The sequence below is a fragment of the Halichoerus grypus genome, chromosome 12 (assembly GCF_964656455.1).
Source record: "Halichoerus grypus chromosome 12, mHalGry1.hap1.1, whole genome shotgun sequence".
NCBI classification, from domain to species: Eukaryota; Metazoa; Chordata; class Mammalia; order Carnivora; family Phocidae; genus Halichoerus; species Halichoerus grypus.
In genome coordinates this window covers 25855637-25879064 of record NC_135723.1, presented here as the reverse complement: position 1 = coordinate 25879064, position 23428 = coordinate 25855637, and the positions used below count along the sequence as shown (strand labels likewise).

Genomic DNA, 23428 nt, shown 5'->3' with positions numbered 1-23428 from the left:
GACCTGAACCAAAGTCAGACACTTAACCAACTGAGTCACCCAGGTGCCCCTTTAAAATCATTTTTATGATGTTTTTTGTGAAGAAAAATGACTAAAGAAAACAACATTCAATCTCAGGCTTGCTTAATTTGTAGTCAAGAAGGGATAGTGAGCCTAGCAATATACAACATGCAGTGATTAATTCACAGAGATCCACCTTTGATGCTGACCATGTTTATATACTTCTGCAAGGTCAGAGTCAACTTACAATTACAATAATATTTTGCATTTCATTGAGTGAACAAATGACAACTTTTCCAATAGTGGGACTAGGAGCAGGTGAAAAGAAAACTGGGAAGAAAGTATTTTAGGGGAATGGAGGCCAGAGAGATAATGATCGCATCACAATGTTGGCATGTGTTTACAATCTGCTTTATTCACCCACTGTAAAAGCCAGTAGTGTTTGCTGTTATGTGGTAACGATGATATGGACATTGTATAAGCACAGTTTCGTTCAAAATATGTTTATATAACGTGTGTGTGTGCGCACATGCCACGTTTTGAGGAACATTTGAGGAAACATTTTGGTGTACTTTTCAATTTCTCAACTTCCTCAGACATAGAGTAAGTTCATAAAGTTTCAGAACATAAAAACTTACACAGTATATAAAATATTAAAATATGAGAGAGACATACCAGTTTACTCATCCTAGTTGAACTACCTTCTTCCTGAAGTAAACCAATAGAATAAACCATGTTATTCTCTTGTTATCTGCTAACAACAACAAAAAAAGTGAGAGCAGGAAGGAAAATATATAGCAGAGTATGAGAGTACTACTTAGAAATAGCAATAAAAGTCACTGTATTACTAACTGCTTATTCATTTGTTCTTTCAGCATGGCTGTGGGAACTTCGTCCGTGTAATTCAGGCTTTCAACCGCACTCACTTGTATGTTTGTGGGAGTGGTGCTTTCAGCCCTGTGTGTACTTATTTGAATCGAGGGAGGAGATCAGAGGTAAGTGTAACAATTTTTCATTATTAGTTTTAGTGTTAGTGTCAAAGATTTCTTAAAACAGTATTTGAATCTAAAAAAGTTGTAATCAATCAAAGGTTCAAGCCCTTTTATTTCTTTTTATTTATTTTTTATTTATTCATTTGAGACACACAGAGAGAGAGAGAGAGCATGAGCAGGGGGAGAGGGAGAAGCAGGCTCCCCGCTGAGCCAGGAGCCCGATGTGGGGCTCGATCCCAGGATCCTGGGATCGTGACCTGAGCCGAACGCAGACGCTTAACAACTGAGCCACCCAGGCGCCCCCATTCAAGTCCTTTTAATTCAAAATATATTTCATTTGGTTACTGTCCTCCAAGTTACTTAAAGTGTAGCTTTTGCCTTCAACTAAATACATATATTTCTGAATAAAAAAGCTGCAAAAGATGAAGGAAAGAAAAATGGTGTAATTTTATAATTATTTAGAAAAGAAGGTATTGATACTATTTGCTCCAAATTATAGAAATATTGTAGTATAACCTCACTTTCTTAAAGCTATTTTAAGTAATTTCTTATTTAACTTTCAAATTTGGTAAACTTTTATGAGATAAGTGTACAAGATATATAAAGCAGGATGCCAAGTGCCTTTGCTGAAAAGAACTTTCTAAAATTAATAGATCATACTTTCATTTTAGACCAACATTATAGTCTACCCTAGACTTTTTAGCTTTATTTTTACATTAGTTAAAATGATTTGGGGTTCTATGAACAAACACATTTGCTAAACATTAAGTATATACCTAATGTGTCTAGACAAATAAAGGCTGGTTGAACTTCACCAATGATATTTAAAACTGTGTTTATCTCAATTTGTAATTAGTGACTAAGGAAAGTATGCATTAGACCAAAACAGATTTTCCCTCCTTCCTTTAATCGAACATGTTGTTTTACTAAATAGAAGCATTTTAAAAACTTAATTATTCTAAATTATCTTGCTTTGTTTTCCTTATGCAACTTAAATCTAGAATGTCCAGTTCTTAAAGAATGTCAATTCAATCTTAGAGATTAGAACCGTAAAAAAGATTAAATATTCCTACTGATATACCTTCTTAAGTTTATTTTCCTTTAACAGAGATTAATGTACTCTAGTACAAATATAATTGAACAATGATTCTCTTTATATTACTTTATTATTAATTTTTTTCAGACCTGTAATTTATACACACATGTCGTTGGGTAAATAAAAAGTCATTTAAAAATAGCTGAATAATTATAAGTTGACCCCAAAATGAGGCATTTCCAAGTGGTTCAAGATGATATGAAATATTACAAGTCTTAAAGAAAAGGAAAGGTATGCTTCTTGGAAGAGTATAGTTGGCGGCATTGAGCTTGTCATTAGAACCACATGCCTGTGATCAATTGATTAAATAAACTCCTGCCCCAGACGTCTGTAATCTGTCAGACACTCCACTGAAGGCTGCGCAGTTCTTGTATAGGCCAACAATAGCATAGCAGTTTTCAGAGCACAGATTTCAAATAAAATCATTTTCCCATGTACAAATGGCCCACGATGTACTTCGAGGCTTAATTGGAAAGTTGGTCCAAAAAATAATCTCCTGTGGAAAACCAGCATGGAATAAAATTTAATCACTTTACTAAATATGAACTACTTTAGTCTCACTTCAAAAGATATATTTCAAAGGGGAAGCATTTCCATTAATTAATCTCTTTAAATAACATGCGAACATCTTAAGAGCCAATTCAAGTATGAAAAGCATTATGAATTTCAAGCTTTGTATGTAGTCGATTCAAGTCAAGGGATTTCACCATAACATCATTTTTTATATATCTATAGTATATAAAAACATAAATATAGAATGCATAATCTCTCAAGCATCTACTATATTTGTTTTCTTTAGTTTAGGATAAAAGATCCCTGAGCATAAAATGACCGCATGATACAGAGAGTTGTATTTTGAGAGAATTTTCCTTCTTATGAATCACTAATGCTGTATTTTTTTTAAGATTTTTTTTTTTAAGATTTTATTTATTTATTTGACAGAGAGATAGAGAGAAAGCATAAGTAGACAGAGTGGCAGGCAGAGGGAGAGGAAGAAGAAGCCTCCCCGCTGAGCAGGGAGCCGGACGCGGGGCTTGATCCCAGGACCCTGGGATCATGACCTGAGCCGAAGGCAGCTGCCTAACCGACTGAGCCACCCAGGCGCCCCTCACTAACGCTGTATTTTGTAATGACCAGGGGTAGTACTCCCTGGTAACACCATGTGCTGGTGCTAAGATAGGGCCTTTTTCCTGTATTTCAAACCAGTTTGAGAGTGAACCAAATTAGGATGGCACAGTCATTACTTACTCTGTTTTATTTCTGAGACACTATCTACCACCTTCTATCTGCTTGTCAAATAGCAATTCATTGGTTCTCAGAGGATATTTTATGAGCCTACTTAACATTTGGAACATCACACACTTTCATTATATCCTATGAGTCTTTCATTATTCTGTGAGACTGAGTCAGAGCTTTTCCAGACCATTTCAGTGGTGCCCATGCAAAGAGCCTACAAATCCTTGCTACCTCAATTCCTAACCATGGTACTTCTCTTCTGTCCACTGTCTTCATTCTCTGTCTTCTGTTCCTAAAAAAAGATAAAGCAACACAAGGATATAATGACTTGAAATAATGAATAAAACATTAATTTAGAAGCTATAATTGGTTAATTTTGCTGCACATTCTTGGAATAGTACTACATCTCATTTCTGGTTGATTTTATCAGATGTCTCCATACATTGGTTCCAGCAGTTGAATACTGTTTAAGCCCCTCAGTTATCAAGCAGATAACCTTACCTTTGAATGTCCAAGAATATCACAGGCATTCAAATTATTCCCCGAGCCTTTTGAAGCACATTAGTCACCAAACTTTTCTGCTTATGAATCTTTTCATAGCTTTTCTTTTGTCAGAAGAAAAGTTGTGTGTGCATTTTCTTTATCAATAAAGTTCTTTGATCAATAACCTTCATTATTCTGTTTAATATCTTCATTTTCTTTCTCCTGTTATTTACTGTTTTTCCTGTTTTAAAATAGGATGTTTCTTTTCCTTAAAATCATTATCTCAGATCTGTGACTTTTTTCAACTCTTTTTCTTTTTCTCTCTTTTACTTACCATAAAACTTCTCAGACTAGTAGGCTATATTTTCAGCTTTTATATTCCTGTTTTTCATGTAATTATTAAACCTTTCTGATCTGACTTTCATTACCATCCGTAAACTAAAACTATTTCCTAGTGACCAAGATTCCTCAGTGATCAGATTGATTCCCCTAATCAGCATCCTTTCTCCTAGACCGATCTATAACATGTTGGTCATGCCCTCTATTTTTCAATGCCTTTATTGACATCTATAACCGTGGGACATTTTGCTATGCCTTCTTTCCTAATTTTTCACCACCTACTCTCTTTCTGATCCTACTTGTTTCTCTCACTGATCCAATCTACAAATATGTATTTATTTGATGAGAATAATGGCAGAAATAAAATTATATCAGAATTTGTAAGCTACCTTTAAGATGTTGGTCTTTATCCTGTGTCAAAGGAGGAACAACTGTAATGATCTTAAGCAGAAAATGGCATGGAAAGGCATGTGTTTTCACTTGTGTGTTACGTTGCAAATGATTTAGGGTGGAGAGGGAATGAGAGGGTTGTAGTGAGATCAGTTAGGGAGTGGATGTAATAGGCCAAGAAAGAAATTATTTTAAAAGGTCAAGAAAGAAAGAGAGTGGCAATAAAGACAGAAAAATAGGCATAAAGTATAAAATAGTATAGTTGATAACGGTGGACTTGGCTATGTAAAAGAAAATTTACAATGACACAGATACTGATATTTTTGTTGTTTGTTTGTTTTAAAGATTTTATTTATTTGACAGAGAGAGACACAGCGAGAGAGGGAACACAAGCAGGGGGAGTGGGAGAGGGAGAAACAGGCTTCCCGCAGAGCAGGGAGCCTGATGTGGGGCTCGATCCCAGGACCCGGGGACCATGACCTGAGCCGAAGGCAGACGCTTAACGACTGAGCCACCCAGGCACCCCTGTTGTTTGTTTTTTTTATTTTTGGCCTTTTCAGTTAAATATTTGACATGAGCTGAGTGAGAAACAACAAAGAGAATCATGTTTGAGTTTCAATTTTAAGCCTGGGCTTTGTTCTCTTGAGTTTGAGTTGCTGTTGAAAGATCCAAGTAGAAATATCAAGTAGGCAGTTGAATATATGGTTGGCTATATAAATGTTTGAGTCATTGTTTTATAAGAGTAACTGAAACCCAGGCAATGCATGGGTTTAATCATGCAGAGAAGGTATAGTGTGAAAAGAGAAGTGTGATTGTGGTTGACACTTGAGGGTCTCTTAATTTAATGGCAAGATGGAGGAAAAGGGACCTTCGAACATGACTAAGAAGAAACAGCCAGGAAAGAAGAAACCCCCAAGTAGAGGGGAAGAAAAAAAATGTGTTCATTCTGGGACTGAAAATAAGGCTTTTAAAAAAGGTAGAAATGGGCAACAATCTCAAATATCATTGAGAATCCTAGTAAAATGAAGTCTAAAAAATAAACACTGAATTGTGTAGCATGGTTGCCTTTAGGATATAACAAAGGGTTTCAATAGAACAATTGATGTTGAATACCCAATTGAAATGGATTGAGAAGAAAGTGAGAAGTTAGGAAATGGTGATGAGTATATGTAATTCTTTAAGAAATGTGATTCTTCGGGCACCTGGGTGGCTTAGTTGGTTAAGCAACTGCCTTCAGCTCAGGTCATGATCCTGGAGTTCCAGGATCGAGTCCCACATCGGGCTCCCTGCTCAGCGGGGAGTCTGCTTCTCCCTCTGATCCTCCCCCTCTCATGCTCTCTGTCTCCCATTCTCTCTCTCAGATAAATAAATAAAATCTTAAAATAAAAAAAAAAAAAAAAAAGAAATGTGATTCTCAAGGAGAGTAATGTGTAGGAGCTGAATGGGTTGTATAAATGATGATGTAAAGGTTCCAGGTAATAAGATCCAAGAGAGGGGGGGATAATGAAAAGTGTAAGTTGCCTAAGAAGACTGGATATGATCAGATCCAAAACATTGGTGGAATGATTGACCTTAAAGTAAGAGGGAGAGTTCCTCTCATGTGCTAGTGGAATGTATTAGTGTATATTCATTTATGTGTTTGGTAGTGAGAAGTTGAAGATGTCTCATTTAAAGGCTTCACTTATTCTGCAATCATATGATCAATCATTTGTTAATCATATGAGCCGAGAACAAGTTAGGTGATTTGACTATAGTGACAATGGTTTGAAATTATTAATGGAAGAACCAGCTGATAAGAGTGTCCTTGAAAGTTTACTAAGCAGTACAGAAGATCCATTTTGTGTTGTTGATCACAAATCTATATTACGTTGCATTTACCTTGTTGGATCACCCTCTGCAAAATGCTTAGATGTTTGGATACAAGTATGGAGAATGTATAGATAGACATGCCCTTCTGGGTTGTGGTTTCAATGAAAAAAAATCACAGATTCAACCTATTTCTAATTTAAAAAAAAATCACAGATTCAAGGAACTTAATATTTCTGCAAAAAATTAGTGGGACTAAATAGCACAGAATCTAAACAGGTTAACAAAGAAAGTCAAGAAGAGAGAAGGCTGATGAAGTAGGTTCCTAGGAGATGAAATTGGAGAATTGTTGCTGTGTGCTTGAATTAGTGATTATTCAGGTAGACTACAGTCTTCCTTGTGACAAGATCTAGACTCGAATTGTGTGAGAAAGGATGCTGTACAATGGAGGAGTAGTTCAGTGGAGAGCAAGAGGTACCTAAGCAACTTCATCAGTTTCCTGCAGTGCCAACTCTCACATTTTTAGTAAAATATATGTATGTCTCTGGCTAAACAATCACAACTGGCCTTACCAAGTTTTATTGTTTTTCTCAATTATTTGTCTAGTTTAGTCGTTGTATAAATATTGATTTTTTGGAAAGCACATAATGAGGAGTCAGGAGCCTGAATTCTAATTTTGCTTTTGTCATTATTTAGCTACATGATCTTGGGCAAGTTATATTTTCCTCATCTAAAGAGTTAATTAACTGAAGAGGATCATTTTGTAAGACCTTTTCAGGCTAGAGGACTGTGATTCTTTTTAAGCTCTATGATTTCCTAAAATCTCAGGGATGTCCTTCCAACATATCAAATTCAATGTAAAAAAATGAACTAGTTTTATTTTCTTTAAAGAGTCAAAAGTTCAGAAGCATCTTTATTTCTTCATCTTCTTTAACTACATCTAATTTGTAATTGATTGCCAAGCTCTGTTGATTTTTACTTTACAACTTCTCTTATATCTTTACTGCTCTTACCATGATCTCTGAGATCCTGACATGTCAGATTATTATTACCTAATTCCTGGACTATTGCAATTGAAAGCAAATCTATTTCTTCAATCCAATGTCTGTTTTTAAAACTGCCATTCTCTGGGGCGCCTGGGTGGCTCAGTCGTTAAGCGTCTGCCTTCGGCTCAGGTCATGATTCCAGGTCCTGGGATCGAGCCCCGCATCGGGCTCCCTGCTCAGCGGGAAGCCTGCTTCTCCCTCTCCCACTCCCCCTGCTTGTATTCCCTCTCTCGCTGTGTCTCTCTCTGTCAAATAAATAAATAAAATCTTTAAAAATATATATATATTTTAAAACTGCCATTCTCAATCTTCTTAAAACACCAAGGTAAGGCCCAATCTTCTTAAAGCAGTGTTTTGATCCTTTCATTTCCATACACAAAAATATTTTCCATACAGGAAAATTTTGAAATACCTTAGCTTGATGATTAAGATCCTCCATCATCTAATGCAACCTACAAAAGTGAAAAATTTTGTCTTTGAAATTTAGTAGTAGCTTTTGCTAACTTTATTTAAGAAAAAGGTAAACACACCAACAAAATATTCCCTCTCCATTAGGCTACACTGACCATTATATTTCAAATTGAATCATTGCCTCCAATCCCTGGGTTTCCCAAGTTCCATTTTCTGCTTAATTTTTCTCCTAAACACTGGGCACCATCTAGCATATTCTACATTTTCTGTATTTATTCTTTTTATATTTATATTCTCCATCACTATATTATAAATTACTTGAGGATAAAGATTTTTGTCTATCTCATTTACTGTATTCCTAATGTTTTGTTGGTACGTGGCATATATTAAATGCTCAATATATTCTTGTTAAATAAATAAATGAATGAGTAAAAAACATTTTTATCTAAATTATGAATTCAACTTTGTTGAATCTAGCATAATGCTTACATAACAAAATTAACTGGTAATATAAATTTTAGAAATGTCTTGATTATTTTGGAAATATTATAATCCTTGTATACATTATTTCTCTGTGGACAATTTTCTTCTTTTGGACAATTTTCAACATACCTAGTTCAGGTTTACAATGATCCTTGATTCCCAGGTGGTTTTTGCTGATATTGATTTTTTTTTTTTTCCTGGTATTGATTTGAGAAGAACTTATTGGATCAGCTTTATGGGGATGGTAGTAGGATGAGAACTTTAACCTGCCGAAGTTTGCTTATAATTTCCAGATGTTTTCTTCATATAGGCCAAGAAAGTCTTAATAAAGTAAATTGGGGAGGCATAAGGAAACAAATGGAAAGCATATTATTTATGATGATGCTTTGTTTTACTAAAGAACAAATTGGGTTAACTAAATATAAAGTTATTTACTTTTGCTGTATTTGTATTTTTTCCATAATAAAGGACCAAGTTTTTGTGATTGACTCCAAGTGTGAATCCGGAAAAGGACGCTGCTCCTTCAACCCCAATGTGAACACAGTGTCTGTTATGATCAGTAAGTGGAAAATAAAAGAAGGAGGGGGAAATACCAAATGAAAAGGAAATTAAAGAAAATAAATTCATGACATGGTATGCCCATCGACATAGTAGCATGAATGATAGTCCATGAGTGAGGTAACAGAAAGAAAGTTGTGAGCTGAGAAATTGTAGTTTCTTGGTTGCAAGAATTCATGATTAAGTGATAAGCATGTATTTTTTTTTCATTCACTATGATGCTGTCATTTCTAGAGCAAGTCAAACATTTACAAAAAAGTGTGTGTTCATATACATGTAATGATATATATTATAAAATAATTTTCAATATTTTCTGTAGTTTTTTTTCTAGTATTAAGTATACCCATTTTTTCTCATATTTTAGTAATATTTTACAAATGATTAAAATGGTATTGCTTTCAAATGAAAGCATAACAAAATGCATGTGTATATCATTGGGACCAAAAATTAGAAAGTGAAATTACAAGATATTCAATTATGTCTGATGCAGAAACTTTTCAGATAAGCTTCTGAATATTATTTAATAAAAGCAGTGTCTTGGAAAGTCTTTCCACTAGGAAGAAAACTGTATTCACCTATTGAAATGATCTGATACATATATATATAATACTGGCTAAATATATAGAGTTTTCATTTATTTCAAGTTAAATGCTATGAAAATAAACTTCAAAGATCTGTGAACACTAATAGTCATCAAATATCATTTAGAACAAAGTTTAAAACAGGACATTTTAAATTTTCCTGTTAAACTGTGATAAGTCATTTAATAGTTTTGTCCTTAGAGAATTGGATTTGTTTACAAAATTGAAGTTAGTTAGTGACTTTCATTTTTCAAGGATTTGAGACTTCAATTTCGAAAAAAAAAAGATTTCAATTTCTATTCTTCTATTCTTTTTTTAAAGATTTTATTTATTTATTTATTTATTTATTTATTTATGAGAGAGAAAGAGAGAAAGAGAGCGAGCAGAGGAGCAGAAGGAGAGGGACAAGCAGACTCCGCACTGAGCACAGCGTCCGATGTGGGGCTTGATCCCACCACCCTGATCCTGACCTGAGCCGAAATCAAGAGTCCGATGGTCAACCGACTGAGCTACCCAGGCACCCTTATCTTTTAATATTTTGATTAACATTAGAATGTAAGCTAGCAGAGTCATTAAACTATTTGCTTACCTTAAAAACTGAAACAAAAAGGAGGAATAAGTTTAGTAGCTTGTATTTGTCATTTTCTTTGTTCTACTGATTACCCCTCTAAAATTATCTCCAATATTGTCTCCAGTATTGTGGAGTAAATTTGTGTAGTCATGTCACTTTGCCATATGGGGCTTGATCATTTCTGTTCTAGTGCAAGGCACTAAATAACACAGATTGTTTAAAGTATTTCTATATATTAAAGTATGAAGAAACATTGAGAATTGAAGAATTCCAAATTTCATAATATAGTTGTGGTATCGAAGCCAATGTTCAAATTTAGGTTTTTTGGTTTTTTTTTTTTTTGCTATTTTTCATGTCGTTGTAACACAGCAAGAAGTTAGGTGATATCTCTTAAAGAACTCATCAAGAGCCTCATGAGGTTCTTCAGTGGAAGTAAAATTGGAAAACAAAGGATTTTTGGATTAAAGTTAAAAGGCACAGTTTATCTTTGCATAAACCAACACAGACATTCTGAAAAAAAATCCCTACTCAAAAATTTTTTTAAAGTGATATTAATAATTTCTTATACAAAATAAAGCAGAAGCTTCATTATTCCTAACTTGCTATTAAAATTAATAAGAGGGGTGCCTGGGTGGCTCAGTCAGTTAAGTGTCTGCCTTTGGCTCAGGTCAAGAAGCCAGTGTCCTGTGATCTAGCCTGAGTTGCGCTCCCTGCTCAGTGGGGAGTCTGCTTCTCCATCCCCCTGCTCTTGCACTCCTGCTCTCTCTCTCTCTCTCTCTCCCTCTCAAACAAATAAATAAAATCTTAAAAAAAATAAAATTAGTAAGAATTTAAGACAGGATATGAAGCCAATTAGACAGGTAGGCTTTTATAATAGTTAAGACATAACTAATAAAGTGGTGTGCAGTAGGATTAGAATCAGCCCTCTCTGCCACACACCATCCTCTGAGTGTCCTTTCTCCTTTTCTTCTTGGAAACAGGTATGATAATTGACAGCTGTGCTAATCAATCTATTGAATAGCAGGAATTTATAACCCACCATTTTGGTGGTAATCCTGTATGATAAAAATGTGAAATAATTAATTACAAAGTTATATTAATTTAACAACTATTGTTTCTACAGAATACTTGTGTAGATGCTTCACAAATGTTCACAGAATTTTAAAGATAGCTAAATTGCTCCAAATGCTTTCATGAACATTTGTTATCTTCCTATAATCTGTTCTCATGGGCTTCAAACCCCTACTAGGAAGCAGAACTGGCAACACAATGCCTGCCATACCCACTTGCTAACTGGTAAGGGTCCAGTTCATGACCTGGTGAGCACATATTAAAAACATTTCATTCTCCATTCTATCCTGGGTTAACTGGTAATGCTTATTACTAAGCAGTGAGTTTGGAGTGCTTCAAAATGTTCCAGTCCTGGGCGCCTGGGTGGCTCAGATGGTTAAGTGTCTGCTTTCAGCTCAGGTCATGATCCCAGGGTCCTGGGATCGAGTCCCGCATCGGGCTCCCTGCTCAGCAGGAAGCCTGCTTCTCCCTCTCCCGCTGCCTCTCTCTCTCTCTCCCTGTCTCTCATGAATAAATAAATAAAATCTAAAAAAAAGGAAGCAAAAAAAAAAACAAAAAAAACAAACAAACAAAAAAAAAAAACAAAATGTTCCAGTCCTGCCAAAATGACCATGATCTGAAGAGAGCCAGGGGAGTAATTCTAGAACATCAGTCCGAGAAAAAAGCTGCACAGTGGTTCATTGGGTCAGACCTGTTACATTTTATTCTTTTTTAAATAGATATTTAACTACTTTTTTTATTCTAGGGTCACACATACCCATTCAATGCTTACTGTCCTTACTAGAAATTAATATGAACCTTAACAAATAAGCTCAATGTCTAATGTTATGCAAACACAGATTAAAATATCTGATTTTACCATTGATGATAATTCAATTTTAAAATATATTTTCTTTCTTATCTCTGCATTCTGTTTTTTATGGCTTAATATGTTAAACCACATGTGGCTTATTAACATAATATTATATTTTTGGCATAATGTTAATAATATATTGTGTATTACAATTGAAAAAGTAACACTTTGTTTACCTTATAGAAAACTTCTAGCACTAAAAATTAAAACATATACTTTTAATGATAAAATAAGTTTATCATTAATAATATTTTGAAAATAAAAACTAATATTTTCAATCTATTTAGTGAAATCATGGAATTTTTAATACGTGGTAAAAAATTTTGAGACCATAAGCCAATTCCTGTATTTTACAGATGAGAAGGTAGAGATTCAGGGTACTAAATGACTTAGCCCTAATTCCCACTTGGTTAATTCCTGCCAAAATTAGAAACTGAGTGTTCTCTTACAGTATTTTTTACTTATTAAAAGAAAGTAATAATTAAGCCATTTTGTTATCATTTATACATATATTATTTCTGCCATTTTTGATACACACTGTATAAACTTAGGTTTTTAGTATAATTAAGCATAGGCAGAGGAATTTTTATTTCTGTGTAGAATAAAATTGTTTTGGTAATCATACAGGCAATAATGAGACCAGATTAAGTTTAATCCAATTTTTTTATTTAATGGACAATGGAAACCAACAATTATAAACACTCTGTAATGTGGATGGCTACCTAATAAGTGAGTTCTCCTTGATTTTTAAAATAACCTTAAAAACATTTAAAATTGTGTTGACATTTTCTTACTTTTTCATAGATGAGGAGCTTTTCTCTGGAATGTATATAGATTTCATGGGCACAGATGCTGCTATTTTTCGAAGTTTAACCAAGAGGAATGCAGTCAGAACTGATCAACACAATTCCAAATGGCTAAGTGGTAAGAAACATTTTCCCCATTTTGAGAATCATGCTTTAAACTAATTTAATTCTGTAATGAAGAAAGGTTAAAATGGTTAAAAAACCAGCCATGATGTAACAATTTTGTACTGTCTGACTTTAAATATTTAGGATAAATAAATAATTGAAGTAGTACATAGTTCATATTCTCTTTATTAACTGTCATACAATTATCATAAGATATATTAATAAATAAAAATGACAGTGATCTTTATTTTACAGGCTCATATGCAAGAATCTTCTCCAGTTGTTTAATTGTAACATATCACAATTAAATATGCTATTTATTCATTTAGTCTGCTTGAATATTTTAATGTCAAATCTAAAAATTTTCCTAAATTTGTGACAGTTAGATATAACGACTAAGGTATTTTCAGGAACTCCTCCTATTTGTTTTATACTTAGATCCTTAACTTATAAAACTGGTATATATAATTTTTAATAATTTATTTAGTACTTAACAGAAATCATAGGTATGATAACTTGATGATTATCACTATTCATTTGTTTCTAATTTTGGGTGGAGTCACATGAAATTCACATTATGAAAGATGCTCATTTGACTTTAATGTACAATTTCAATCATGAACACTGGGTGTTATACTTAACTAATGAATCATTGAATACGACATCAAAAACTAATTATGTACTATACAGTGGCTAACTGAACATAATAATAAAAAAAAGAAGAAGAAGAAGGAGAAGAAACCACTAAGATTTGTGTCATTTCACCCTGGGGATGATTTCTAGCTGACCCTAAATTTGGCAATTCACTTAACATTGCACAGTGAAGCTTGAATCACCACAGTTAAGCATCTTAGTTCATTGATAGGCTGGCACAAGAAAGCATCGATTGTCCATTTACTTCTTCAATTTATGACTCCAGTACATCTGGAAATACAGCATTCTAAAACTTGCTTTGTTCTTGAAATAAGGAATCCCTCTGTGTCTTCAAATGACTGCATTTTTTTCCTTGAAAAATTTCCCCTTCATTTCATATGCTGTCTTTTAAGAAAAAAACATTTTTCAGATCTTGGACTCCTGGCTCCACATTCTGCTTCAATGAGTTTGAGTTTTTATGCACTAGATTGAAAACTATACTTTGAAAAACAGACTTCTTTTTTTCTATAAAATGATCATTCAGTTCCATGGGAAATACCTGGTAGAAAAGCCTTTTTAATTGTTTAGAACTAATCAGTGCACAAAAATTTTTGCATTTACTGAACTTCTATAATGTATTGCAGATAGGGAAAGAATTGATTAAGCTATTATGTTATAGATATATTTTGTGGCCCTTGACATTCCAAATACAGTATGTTGTGTGAATACAATTACTGTTAGACTATGCCTATGAACATGGAAGTGTTCTTCTGTACCAAAGATGGAGAAGCCATATGCCTGTGGTCTACTTGGATGAACAGTAGATGGATTTCCATCATGAGTATATATATAGTCTTTGTATTTTTTTTCCAGAACCTATGTTTGTGGATGCACATGTCATCCCAGATGGCACAGATCCAAATGATGCTAAGGTGTACTTCTTCTTCAAAGAGAAACTGACTGACAATAGCAGAAGCACAAAACAGATTCATTCCATGATTGCTAGAATATGTCCTGTAAGTATTAATCTTTTCCTAATTTGAAGAAAGACACAAATTCAAATCATATAAATATGTTTCCTTTACAAATAGTTTATTTTCCTACTTTTATCTACGGTTACAGAATGAAATATTGAGAGGAGACATTTTAATTTATTGTTTATTCACATCAGTCGTATGAGATAAAAAAGCTTAATTCAAGGAAATAACTGTGGTCCTGGTTTTACACAAATAAACAGTTTTGTTTAATTTTTGTTTTTCCATTTAATGCATTTGTATTAAAAACAAATAGCGAAATTGTATGTTACAGAAAGAAACAGAACAGTTCTTGTGAATAAAATACAGTAGAACCTCATTAAAGACAATTATTGAGGAACTGTCTTACAACAGTGAAAAGAAATACATTCGTAAAATATAGTCTTAATTAAAACCAGTAAACAAAATGTTCTTGTGTATAAACAGTAAGTATACATAGCAGCTCAAGAAAACTCATGATGCCCTCTCATATAGGAGTTTTATAGGTTTGCCCTGACTTATTTATGATTAGCATACTTTGTGCAAAAGTGTTTCTTAAAGTGTTCAGTGTTTAAAATAGTTTACTTTTAAATATTACAGTATTTCGCTGATTGTGGAGCTCATCTGCTTTTCAGTCATTTAGAACAAGACAGTAAAGCCTGCAGAAGGGGTGAAAGGCTTCTGGGCATACAGAAAAAAAATCAGTAGAGACTATTTGTGAATGATCCAAATGCCATTTTCCCTTCCCTGGCTGGAGAAATATATATATTAAAGCATCTGATTAGAAATACTCAGGATTAAATGATAACACAGAGAAATGAAGGAGAGAAAATAGAACTACTGAAGACCACTTGGTATAAGTATAAACCCACTTTCCTGACCACAGTAGACTCTACAAGCTTCACTGTATACAATAATTTATGTTCATACTGAATACAGTGAGTTATTAAGGCAAATTAAATTATGTGTTCTACATACATTTTCCAGATATTTTCATCATACACTGTTAAATTTAGAAAGCTTTAGGGCATATGTATATTGAAACCTTTTCAATTGATACCATATTGTAGAAGATTAATAGTATAGCTATGGGCATTTTATAAAATACTATAGATCTTAAATATTCATCTTTGCTGGTATGCAGATGTAGTTAGCATTTCCACCCTTCAGATTATAACAAATCCTCAAGTAATACAAATCTAAGCTGAATTTTTAATGCCCTTTAATATTTATTTAAGCAGCCTTAAGTGTGTTTTCAAAATGGTTTCAGAATGACACTGGGGGACTGCGTAGCCTTGTCAACAAGTGGACGACCTTCTTGAAAGCGAGGCTGGTGTGCTCTGTAACTGATGAAGACGGTCCAGAAACACACTTCGATGAATTAGGTACATGGATGTGAGATTGAAAAATGTTTTTTGAAAAAAAGAATTTGTAAAGTTTATTTTAATAACCTCTCAGAAGAGGGTCTATTTTCCATGAATGTTTTTAGCATAAATAATCTGCCAATTTGAATGAATGATCCGGATACTGTTCATAAATTTCCTTAAGTGTTTTTTAAATCTGTTTTGGCCCTGAGTGCACTACTGAAACATTTAGTTCATTGAATTCACCATGATATATGAATGTGTGTGTGTGTGTGTGAGAGAGAGAGAGAGAGATAGAGACAGAAACTGAGGTACTTGCATAATTTACATATGAATAATGATATATTTGTGTTTATCTAAAAGAATGTGCATTTCATATGTATTTAAATTCTAATATTCTGATTTGAAATCAGTTTGTATGAGAATACAGCTATATATTTTTACTATTAATAGTTGATAAGCAGAATGGAGGTTGGATGGGAAAGTGTCAGAGTAGAAATTAGACTTGTGCGCCAGTCTTAGTCCTCCTTGGTGACCCTGGGATTAAGTATTCTCAGCATGTGTGACATGAGGAGGGTTATACTTTCCAGGTCAAATGAGGACTAACAATCTGATTCCTTTCTACCATGGAAGAGTTATCTTTTTAATCAGAGTAACTTGATACACATCATAGTGTCATGTTTACTAAGTGCCATTTAGAAATGACTTTTACAAACTTAGGGTTCTAGAGGGGAGGGGGGTGGGGGGATGGGTTAGCCTGGTGATGGGTATTAAAGAGGGCATGTACTGCATGGAGCACTGGGTGTTATACGCAAACAATGAATCATGGAACACTACATCAAAAACTAATGATGTGATGTATGGTGATTAACATAACATAATAATAATAAAAGAAACGACTTTTATTTTGCTTTAATCCATTAAAATGTAAACTTCTGGCTGTTTTCAGATTTTGAGGCAGGTGATAACATAAGCAATACAAATGCATTACAATATAGAAAAATCTACTGGTTCTAGCAGTCATAGAAACTGAAATAGGTAGTTGAACTCTTCAAAAGCCAGCCAGTGTGTTGATTGTAGAAACAAAAGTTTTTGTATCAGCTTTTCTAGAAGAAAGTTCCAAGTATGATTTTTGTGTTATAACCTAGGCACACATTATTTCCCCCAAATTCTTTGCAAGTATGTTTATGTTTTAATGATTTAGGATATTTCAGTCTTTTTTGTTTTTTAGGGAAAGCCAGACAGCTCAGCCTTTTGCTCACATATAGAAAGCCTGCTCGTTATTAATTTATTGCTTAAGAGGTCCTAAATTCATTGTGAATTGAAAATAAATGCATCTTTCTTTGTATTTCCCAGAAAGAATCTTATTTGCAAAAATGTCACTAAATTCAGATTTTTCTTGTAACTGTAACAATTGATTATTAACTGGGGTTTCCTACCAGAAATCTACTTCCAGGTTTTGTTATGTATTACTGAACCTCACTACCTATACCTTTGTCTTTGCCTTAATATACTTTAAACTTTTTGTCATTGGGGGAATTATCGATTAAATAAAAATATCACTAGCAATTTTGACCATAAGCCAAAAAGTCTTATTTTATATAAAGAAAAAAAGTCACTTTGAAAGAGTTTCCTTCCACATTCCAACTTCTAACCCTAGGTCAAAAAGAAATTGTGATTTGTAATACTTTTTAAATTTAAAAAAGTGGCATATTATCATTAAAGGATATTTAGAAAATGCAGAGAAAAGGGGCTCCTGGTGGCTCAGTAGGGTAAATGTCCAACTTGTGATTTTGGCTCAGCTCATGATCTCATGGGTCATGGTCGTGATCTCATGGGTGGTGAGATGGAGCTCCCATTGGGTTCCACAGTCAGTGGGGAGTCTGCTTGAGAGTCTCTCTTTCCCTCTCCTTCTGCTCCTACCCCCTGCTTGCACTCTGTCTCTAAAATAAATAAATCTTAAAAAAAAAAAAAAAAGAAAGAAAGAAAATGCAGAGAAAAGAAGACATATTTCTATAGCTCTGCTAACCAGAGACACTCATTGGTAATCCTATTATATCCTGGTATATAATTTTACGGTTTACATGGTTCTAGTCTATATTGTATACCACTGTGCCTTTTCCACTTAATATTACTTCATTAGCATGGTTTCCATAAGTTTGCAGTCTTTATAAACCCTTTTGTGTTTATAATATTTTATTTAATTTACTCTACCATGTGCCTATCATTGAGTTCATTTAGTTTCCAGATTATAATGATGCTGCCAAAATATCTTGCTCAATAATACTTTTCATAGTTAAAATTATTTTCTTAAGGTTAAATTTTAAAATACAGTTAATATTTGGGAACTTTAAAAGAATGATGTTTTCCTTTTATAGAGGATGTGTTTCTGCTGGAAACTGATAACCCAAGGACAACACTAGTATATGGCATTTTTACAACATCAAGGTAATTATTAAAAAATTACAACTTATGGGTTAAACAGTAAACTTTATTGAGTAATAGTAATTATTACAAAACATTCTTTTCAACTTTTAATTTTACATAGCATTCAGGATGTAATCGTCCTGTTTTACTACTTTCCCTGATTACTGAAATATATTTAAGCTGAACTAACGCTTTCAAAATAGTTTTGAACAGAATGGTTATAATGACTATATGCTATTTTTCTCAAAGAAAGGAAACTATTAATTATAATGCAGGAATAAAGTATATAAGATATTTTGTTTTAAGGAAGTAACTCAAAGACTCATGTTTCACCTAAAACTTTAGGTATATCTATTAAAATAATTTTTTTTAAAGATTTTTTTTTTTTTACTTTTTTGAGAGAGAGGTAGAGAGAGAGCCAGAGAGAGCACAAGCAGCGGGAGGGGCAGAGGCAGAGGGAGAAGCAGGCTTCCCGCCGAGCAGGGAGCCCGATGCAGGGCTCGATCCCAGCACCCTGGGATCATGACCTGAGCCGAAGGCAGATGCTTAACCGACTGAGCCACCCAGGCACCCCTCTATTAAAATAAGTTTTACTTCTGGAGCGATCTAAAATGATGACTATTCAGAAACTAATAAAATACTGCACCAGTTTTCATGTTCCATATGACAGTATTTCATATATTTGAAAATAGGTTTAATGTTTTCTAACTTTTCCGGGATGTCCAATCCCAGTTGTCATCTATTTCAAGACATTGCCATATTCTCACCCTTTCCTAGACATATTTCTGTTTACTCATTTTACACTGGGAATGTTAGAATGCAACACAATACTCCAGCTATGGCATGGCCAATACAGAATGTAATGGGTCCATTTTATTAGACAATCAATTATAAAGCAAAAACTTGAAGATTTTAGCATGCTCTTCTAGTGGGGCAAACACAGCATAATTGTAAACTGTAACGGGCCATTCAAAGTAAAAGAAAATCACAGGGATTTGATTATAAATCATATTTACACTTGCCCTATAAAATATGTAAAAAGATGTCTTTCAGGATTAACAGTTTAACTCCTGTTCTAACAGAGAAAGTAGTCTTGATTTAACTCACAAGGAATTGGACAAAGTGAAAAGAACCAAATTCTTAAGAAGAAAATGTTTGTTTCAAAAAAATATTTCTCCAGTGTTTGTTTTTCCCAATAGCTTTTTGAAAAATTCAAAATTGTCATTTCTGACCAATGATGCTAATGATTAATAATGTATCTTGTTTTTTTTCAATGGTCATCTAAGTTTTCCATTAGGCATCTAATTTAAGAGATATATGTAAATCAGAAATGTTTGTTTCAGTCAATCTGCCTTAGTGACAACAGAAATAGTTTTCAGTAAGGATCTAAACAAATTCTATGAGATTTTATTGACAAAGTTAATGTAATGATCTCTTTTGGACCCTATTGTTTTTTTCTGTTACTAACAGGGAAAATATATAAACTATGACAACAGACTTTTCTAGCTACTATTTAGGATACATGTAAGAACATCCTTACTTTAAAATCTTAAGACAAAGAGATACTGTTTTCCCTTAATTGAAATTTATTTCTCGGAGTTAAATTATGATAGATTGTATTGACAGTGACTTAGAATTCAAATTCATATTTTTGAATAAATCATCAGTTTATTTTTTGTTGTTAAGATAAAGTAGTTAGAAACTTCTTTGACGTGTCCCATATTTTGGAAACATTAATAACTCTTTTATAACTTATTATTGTCTACTACCTCCATGGATGAATTAAATATTTTAATGCTTTATGTATCAATGGCTTATTTTAAAATAATAGAATTTTTTTAGCTTTAATGTGTACTGTAGCATTCAACTTTTCCATGATGAATTATATCAATTTTATATCACAAACTTTACCATCTATTTTTTAAAATTGTATTTAAAAGTTAAAAAAAAGTAAGAAAATGGATCTCTTTCTGTTTTTTGTTTTTTCTTTTTTTTAGCTCAGTCTTTAAAGGATCAGCAGTGTGTGTGTATCATTTATCTGATATACAGACTGTGTTTAATGGGCCCTTTGCGCACAAAGAAGGGCCCAATCATCAGCTGATTTCCTATCAAGGTAGAATTCCGTATCCTCGCCCTGGAACTGTAAGTATCTAGGAAAGTTTCTTTGTTATTTTGCTTTTTAAAAAATAAAATTTAACAAGATATGAATATCATGTTAATGTTTTTTAAATACAACCATGGACCTACTGATATACTCATTATAATTTTTCAGGTCATTTGGGATTTTACAAATATATTATAGCACCCTCTACAATTTTTTCTAAGTATTATTACTAATAAAATCTCTTTTAGACTTCAAGACAACTGGGTATGTGAAACAGGGCAGAGATATTTCCAAATTTTATTGACATAAAAGCCATAGCTTGGGAAGTGTTAACATTTTGGTGGCAGCCTAAAAGAATTTGAATGCTAGTTGCTTTTTAACAACCCTTCCTGATATTAATGAATCTCACTTATTTTTTTTTCCTCAAAGATTTTATTTATTTATTTGACAGAGAGAGACACAGAGAGGGAACACAAGCAGGGGGAGTGGGAGAGGGAGAAGCAGGCCTCCCGTGGAGCAGGGAGCCCGATGCGGGGCTCGATCCCAGGACCCTGGGATCATGACCTGAGCCAAAGGCAGGCGCCCTGAATCTCACCTATTTTAATAAAGGAATAGCCATACAAGAATTAATTTAGAGATAAAACATGTAGATCTTTGAATTTTATGGGATATATTTAGGGATATATGAAAAATTATATGCTATATATTTCTCAAAGAAAGAAAACAGTATGTGTAAACAAACACAATGAAAGTGATGTTATAATTCAACAAAATATTTATAAGCTATAAAGTTTTGAGGTATACAGGTATATTAGCAGTATTAAGTACACTGAAAACTAACATTTCCAGCTGAAGTTATAGACAGTGCCCTGACAGACTGGAATTGAACTTTTTTTAGGGCAACAATGATCATTGTTCTACTATTTGTTTTTCATTTGGCCCTTTATAAGGCTTTATTGAATTCTAGAATATTGATTAGTTTTTGTCTTTATAAAATGTCATAGAGTACACTGAAAAGAGACAATCAAGAGGAATATAATTTTCAGTTGACTATCAAGAGGAATATAATTTTCTTATATTTTTGCATTTCATAGAATATGGTTATATTTATTTTATATGTGAGTAAAGAATGGTTTCATGGAAAATAATCAAAAGATAGCTGTTAAAGTATTATTTTCTTGAAATGTTTCTTTTTCCTTTTTACTTGAATATGAAATTCCCTCCACCAGTATGCTTTCAGGTATTCATCCCACATAATTTTTACTGATTGTTGATTCACTTTATTTTTTGTCTTATTATTAGAGTTTATTTGCAGTGTATTATTCAGTCCTTTATTTTCTCATCATTCTAAATTATACTGCTGTCAAATTTCTTTGAAAAATAAGAAAAATAGTTTACTAAGCCTTTAAACCTATTTATTCAAAAGTAAAAGAGCTCAAATTTTGTTCCCTGGCTAAGAAGCTCAAAGATTAATCATTGATACATCTTTTACAGGAACAATTAACCTTTAATTAACTGGAAAGATTATCATCATTACTCTTTAGCTATGAAACAATTAAATTTTAAAGAGCCACACTTAATCATGGCTGGGGACAAAGTCCTATCATACAATTCACAGTCTCCTTCTCCATGATCTCTTTTCGATGCTCATAGCTCAACAGAAAGTGAAAAAATAATTATTTTGTGTAACACAAGGAAGATATCAATAGATATATTGATCTTAGGGTACCTCAACTTGGGGTGTATTGGATAAGAAGCAGAGATTATTACATAAGAGGAGGCAAAGTGAAGGGGAAGGTGAACAACTTTCAGATTCCATTATAACTCACGGCTCTCATTATTTCATTCAGTGTATTTCATGCGTTCTCAGGTGACTCACTGATAACCTGTTCAAAGATAAATTTTCTTTTTGAGAATTGCTTGCTATTTGAAGTTGACCAAGTCATTGCTTTATCTTAATACAGAAAATTAACAGGTGATTGTGATTATATATGCTTTCATTAATTATTCTTTTTAACAACATACATATGGGATTCATACAGGAACAGCTGGTTTGCAAACTCAACAAAATTCTATTTTCCTCCAAGTATTACCTTAAGAGAAATTTCCCAGGTAAACAAACAAAACAGGTAAAAGAGAGCCATGCTCACTGAATCAGGTTTGAGGCCCTAGGGCCTCAGTGAGTATACGTAGGAGCTAGTTTATACACAGTTTACAAGAGTAGATTGTATGCACTTTATCTCAAGTAAGGATTCACAGTACTAACTTGAGATCAGCATGGTGAGAGTAGTTACAGTCTGGAAACTGACAAGTATTACAATTCACGGATTTTTTTCCTGAAGAAAAGCCACCCGTTCCCACCCCTGGTAAAGACTTTTCACCGGAATGACAGTTCAAAAAGACTCTCAGGAATCATACTGAGAAAACCACTCATGTCAAATAGCAATTATTCTAAATAAAATGTGGGAATAGATAAACCCCTTTTAGTACAACAAAATAAACCAATGCTAAATTAGAAAATTCTGCTAACAGTCCCACTTTTCACTATTTCCCCAGCTCCTAAGAATAAGCATGTTTTTTTTCTGTTGTAAAACAGTGTGGTATAAGCCAGGGCTTAGTAACACACATCTGGAGCTGACGCCGTGAAAAAAAGGGAGTAGTCAGTCCTTGAGACATATTTCTATAATGTGGTTTCTTACATCTGGTGCTGAGACCAGAGCAGCTCCCTTAAATAAAAAAATTGTCAGATGAGTGATCCTTAGGGAGTGAAACAGGCAGGGTGGAGGAAGACCTCTGGAACTCCTTCTGGAAAGCATACCTCCCAGAAGATCTGGTCCCTCCACCCTTCCCTGAGCAACACACCAGGAAGTTTCAGCTGTCTGACTCAGAGTGGCCAGTGTCTGTCTTTTTCCTAGGCTTCCAGGGTTTAATATCCCACTGATGTAGCAGGAAGACCTACAGCCAAGTGACCCAGAACAGTCCCTCTTCTCTGGGGCTAAAAATGTTGCTTCTGAAGTCCTCCCGTGAAGTATCAACTGTGATTGCTCTACTTTATTTCCC

The 23428-nt window shown here is 33.6% G+C and overlaps 1 protein-coding gene across 2 annotated transcripts in view; it reads left to right on the top strand.

The window, feature by feature from the left end:
• SEMA3C (semaphorin 3C) overlaps positions 1–23428 on the top strand; it is a 179269-nt gene that overhangs the window by 95172 nt on the left and 60669 nt on the right. For both annotated transcript variants that reach the window (XM_078060086.1, XM_078060087.1), the window contains exons 5-11: positions 876–995; positions 8751–8841; positions 12721–12840; positions 14334–14476; positions 15744–15858; positions 18216–18285; positions 20262–20406. In XM_078060086.1, coding sequence (XP_077916212.1) covers positions 876–995; positions 8751–8841; positions 12721–12840; positions 14334–14476; positions 15744–15858; positions 18216–18285; positions 20262–20406 — 804 coding nt within the window. The remainder of the gene's footprint in view (positions 1–875; positions 996–8750; positions 8842–12720; positions 12841–14333; positions 14477–15743; positions 15859–18215; positions 18286–20261; positions 20407–23428) is intronic.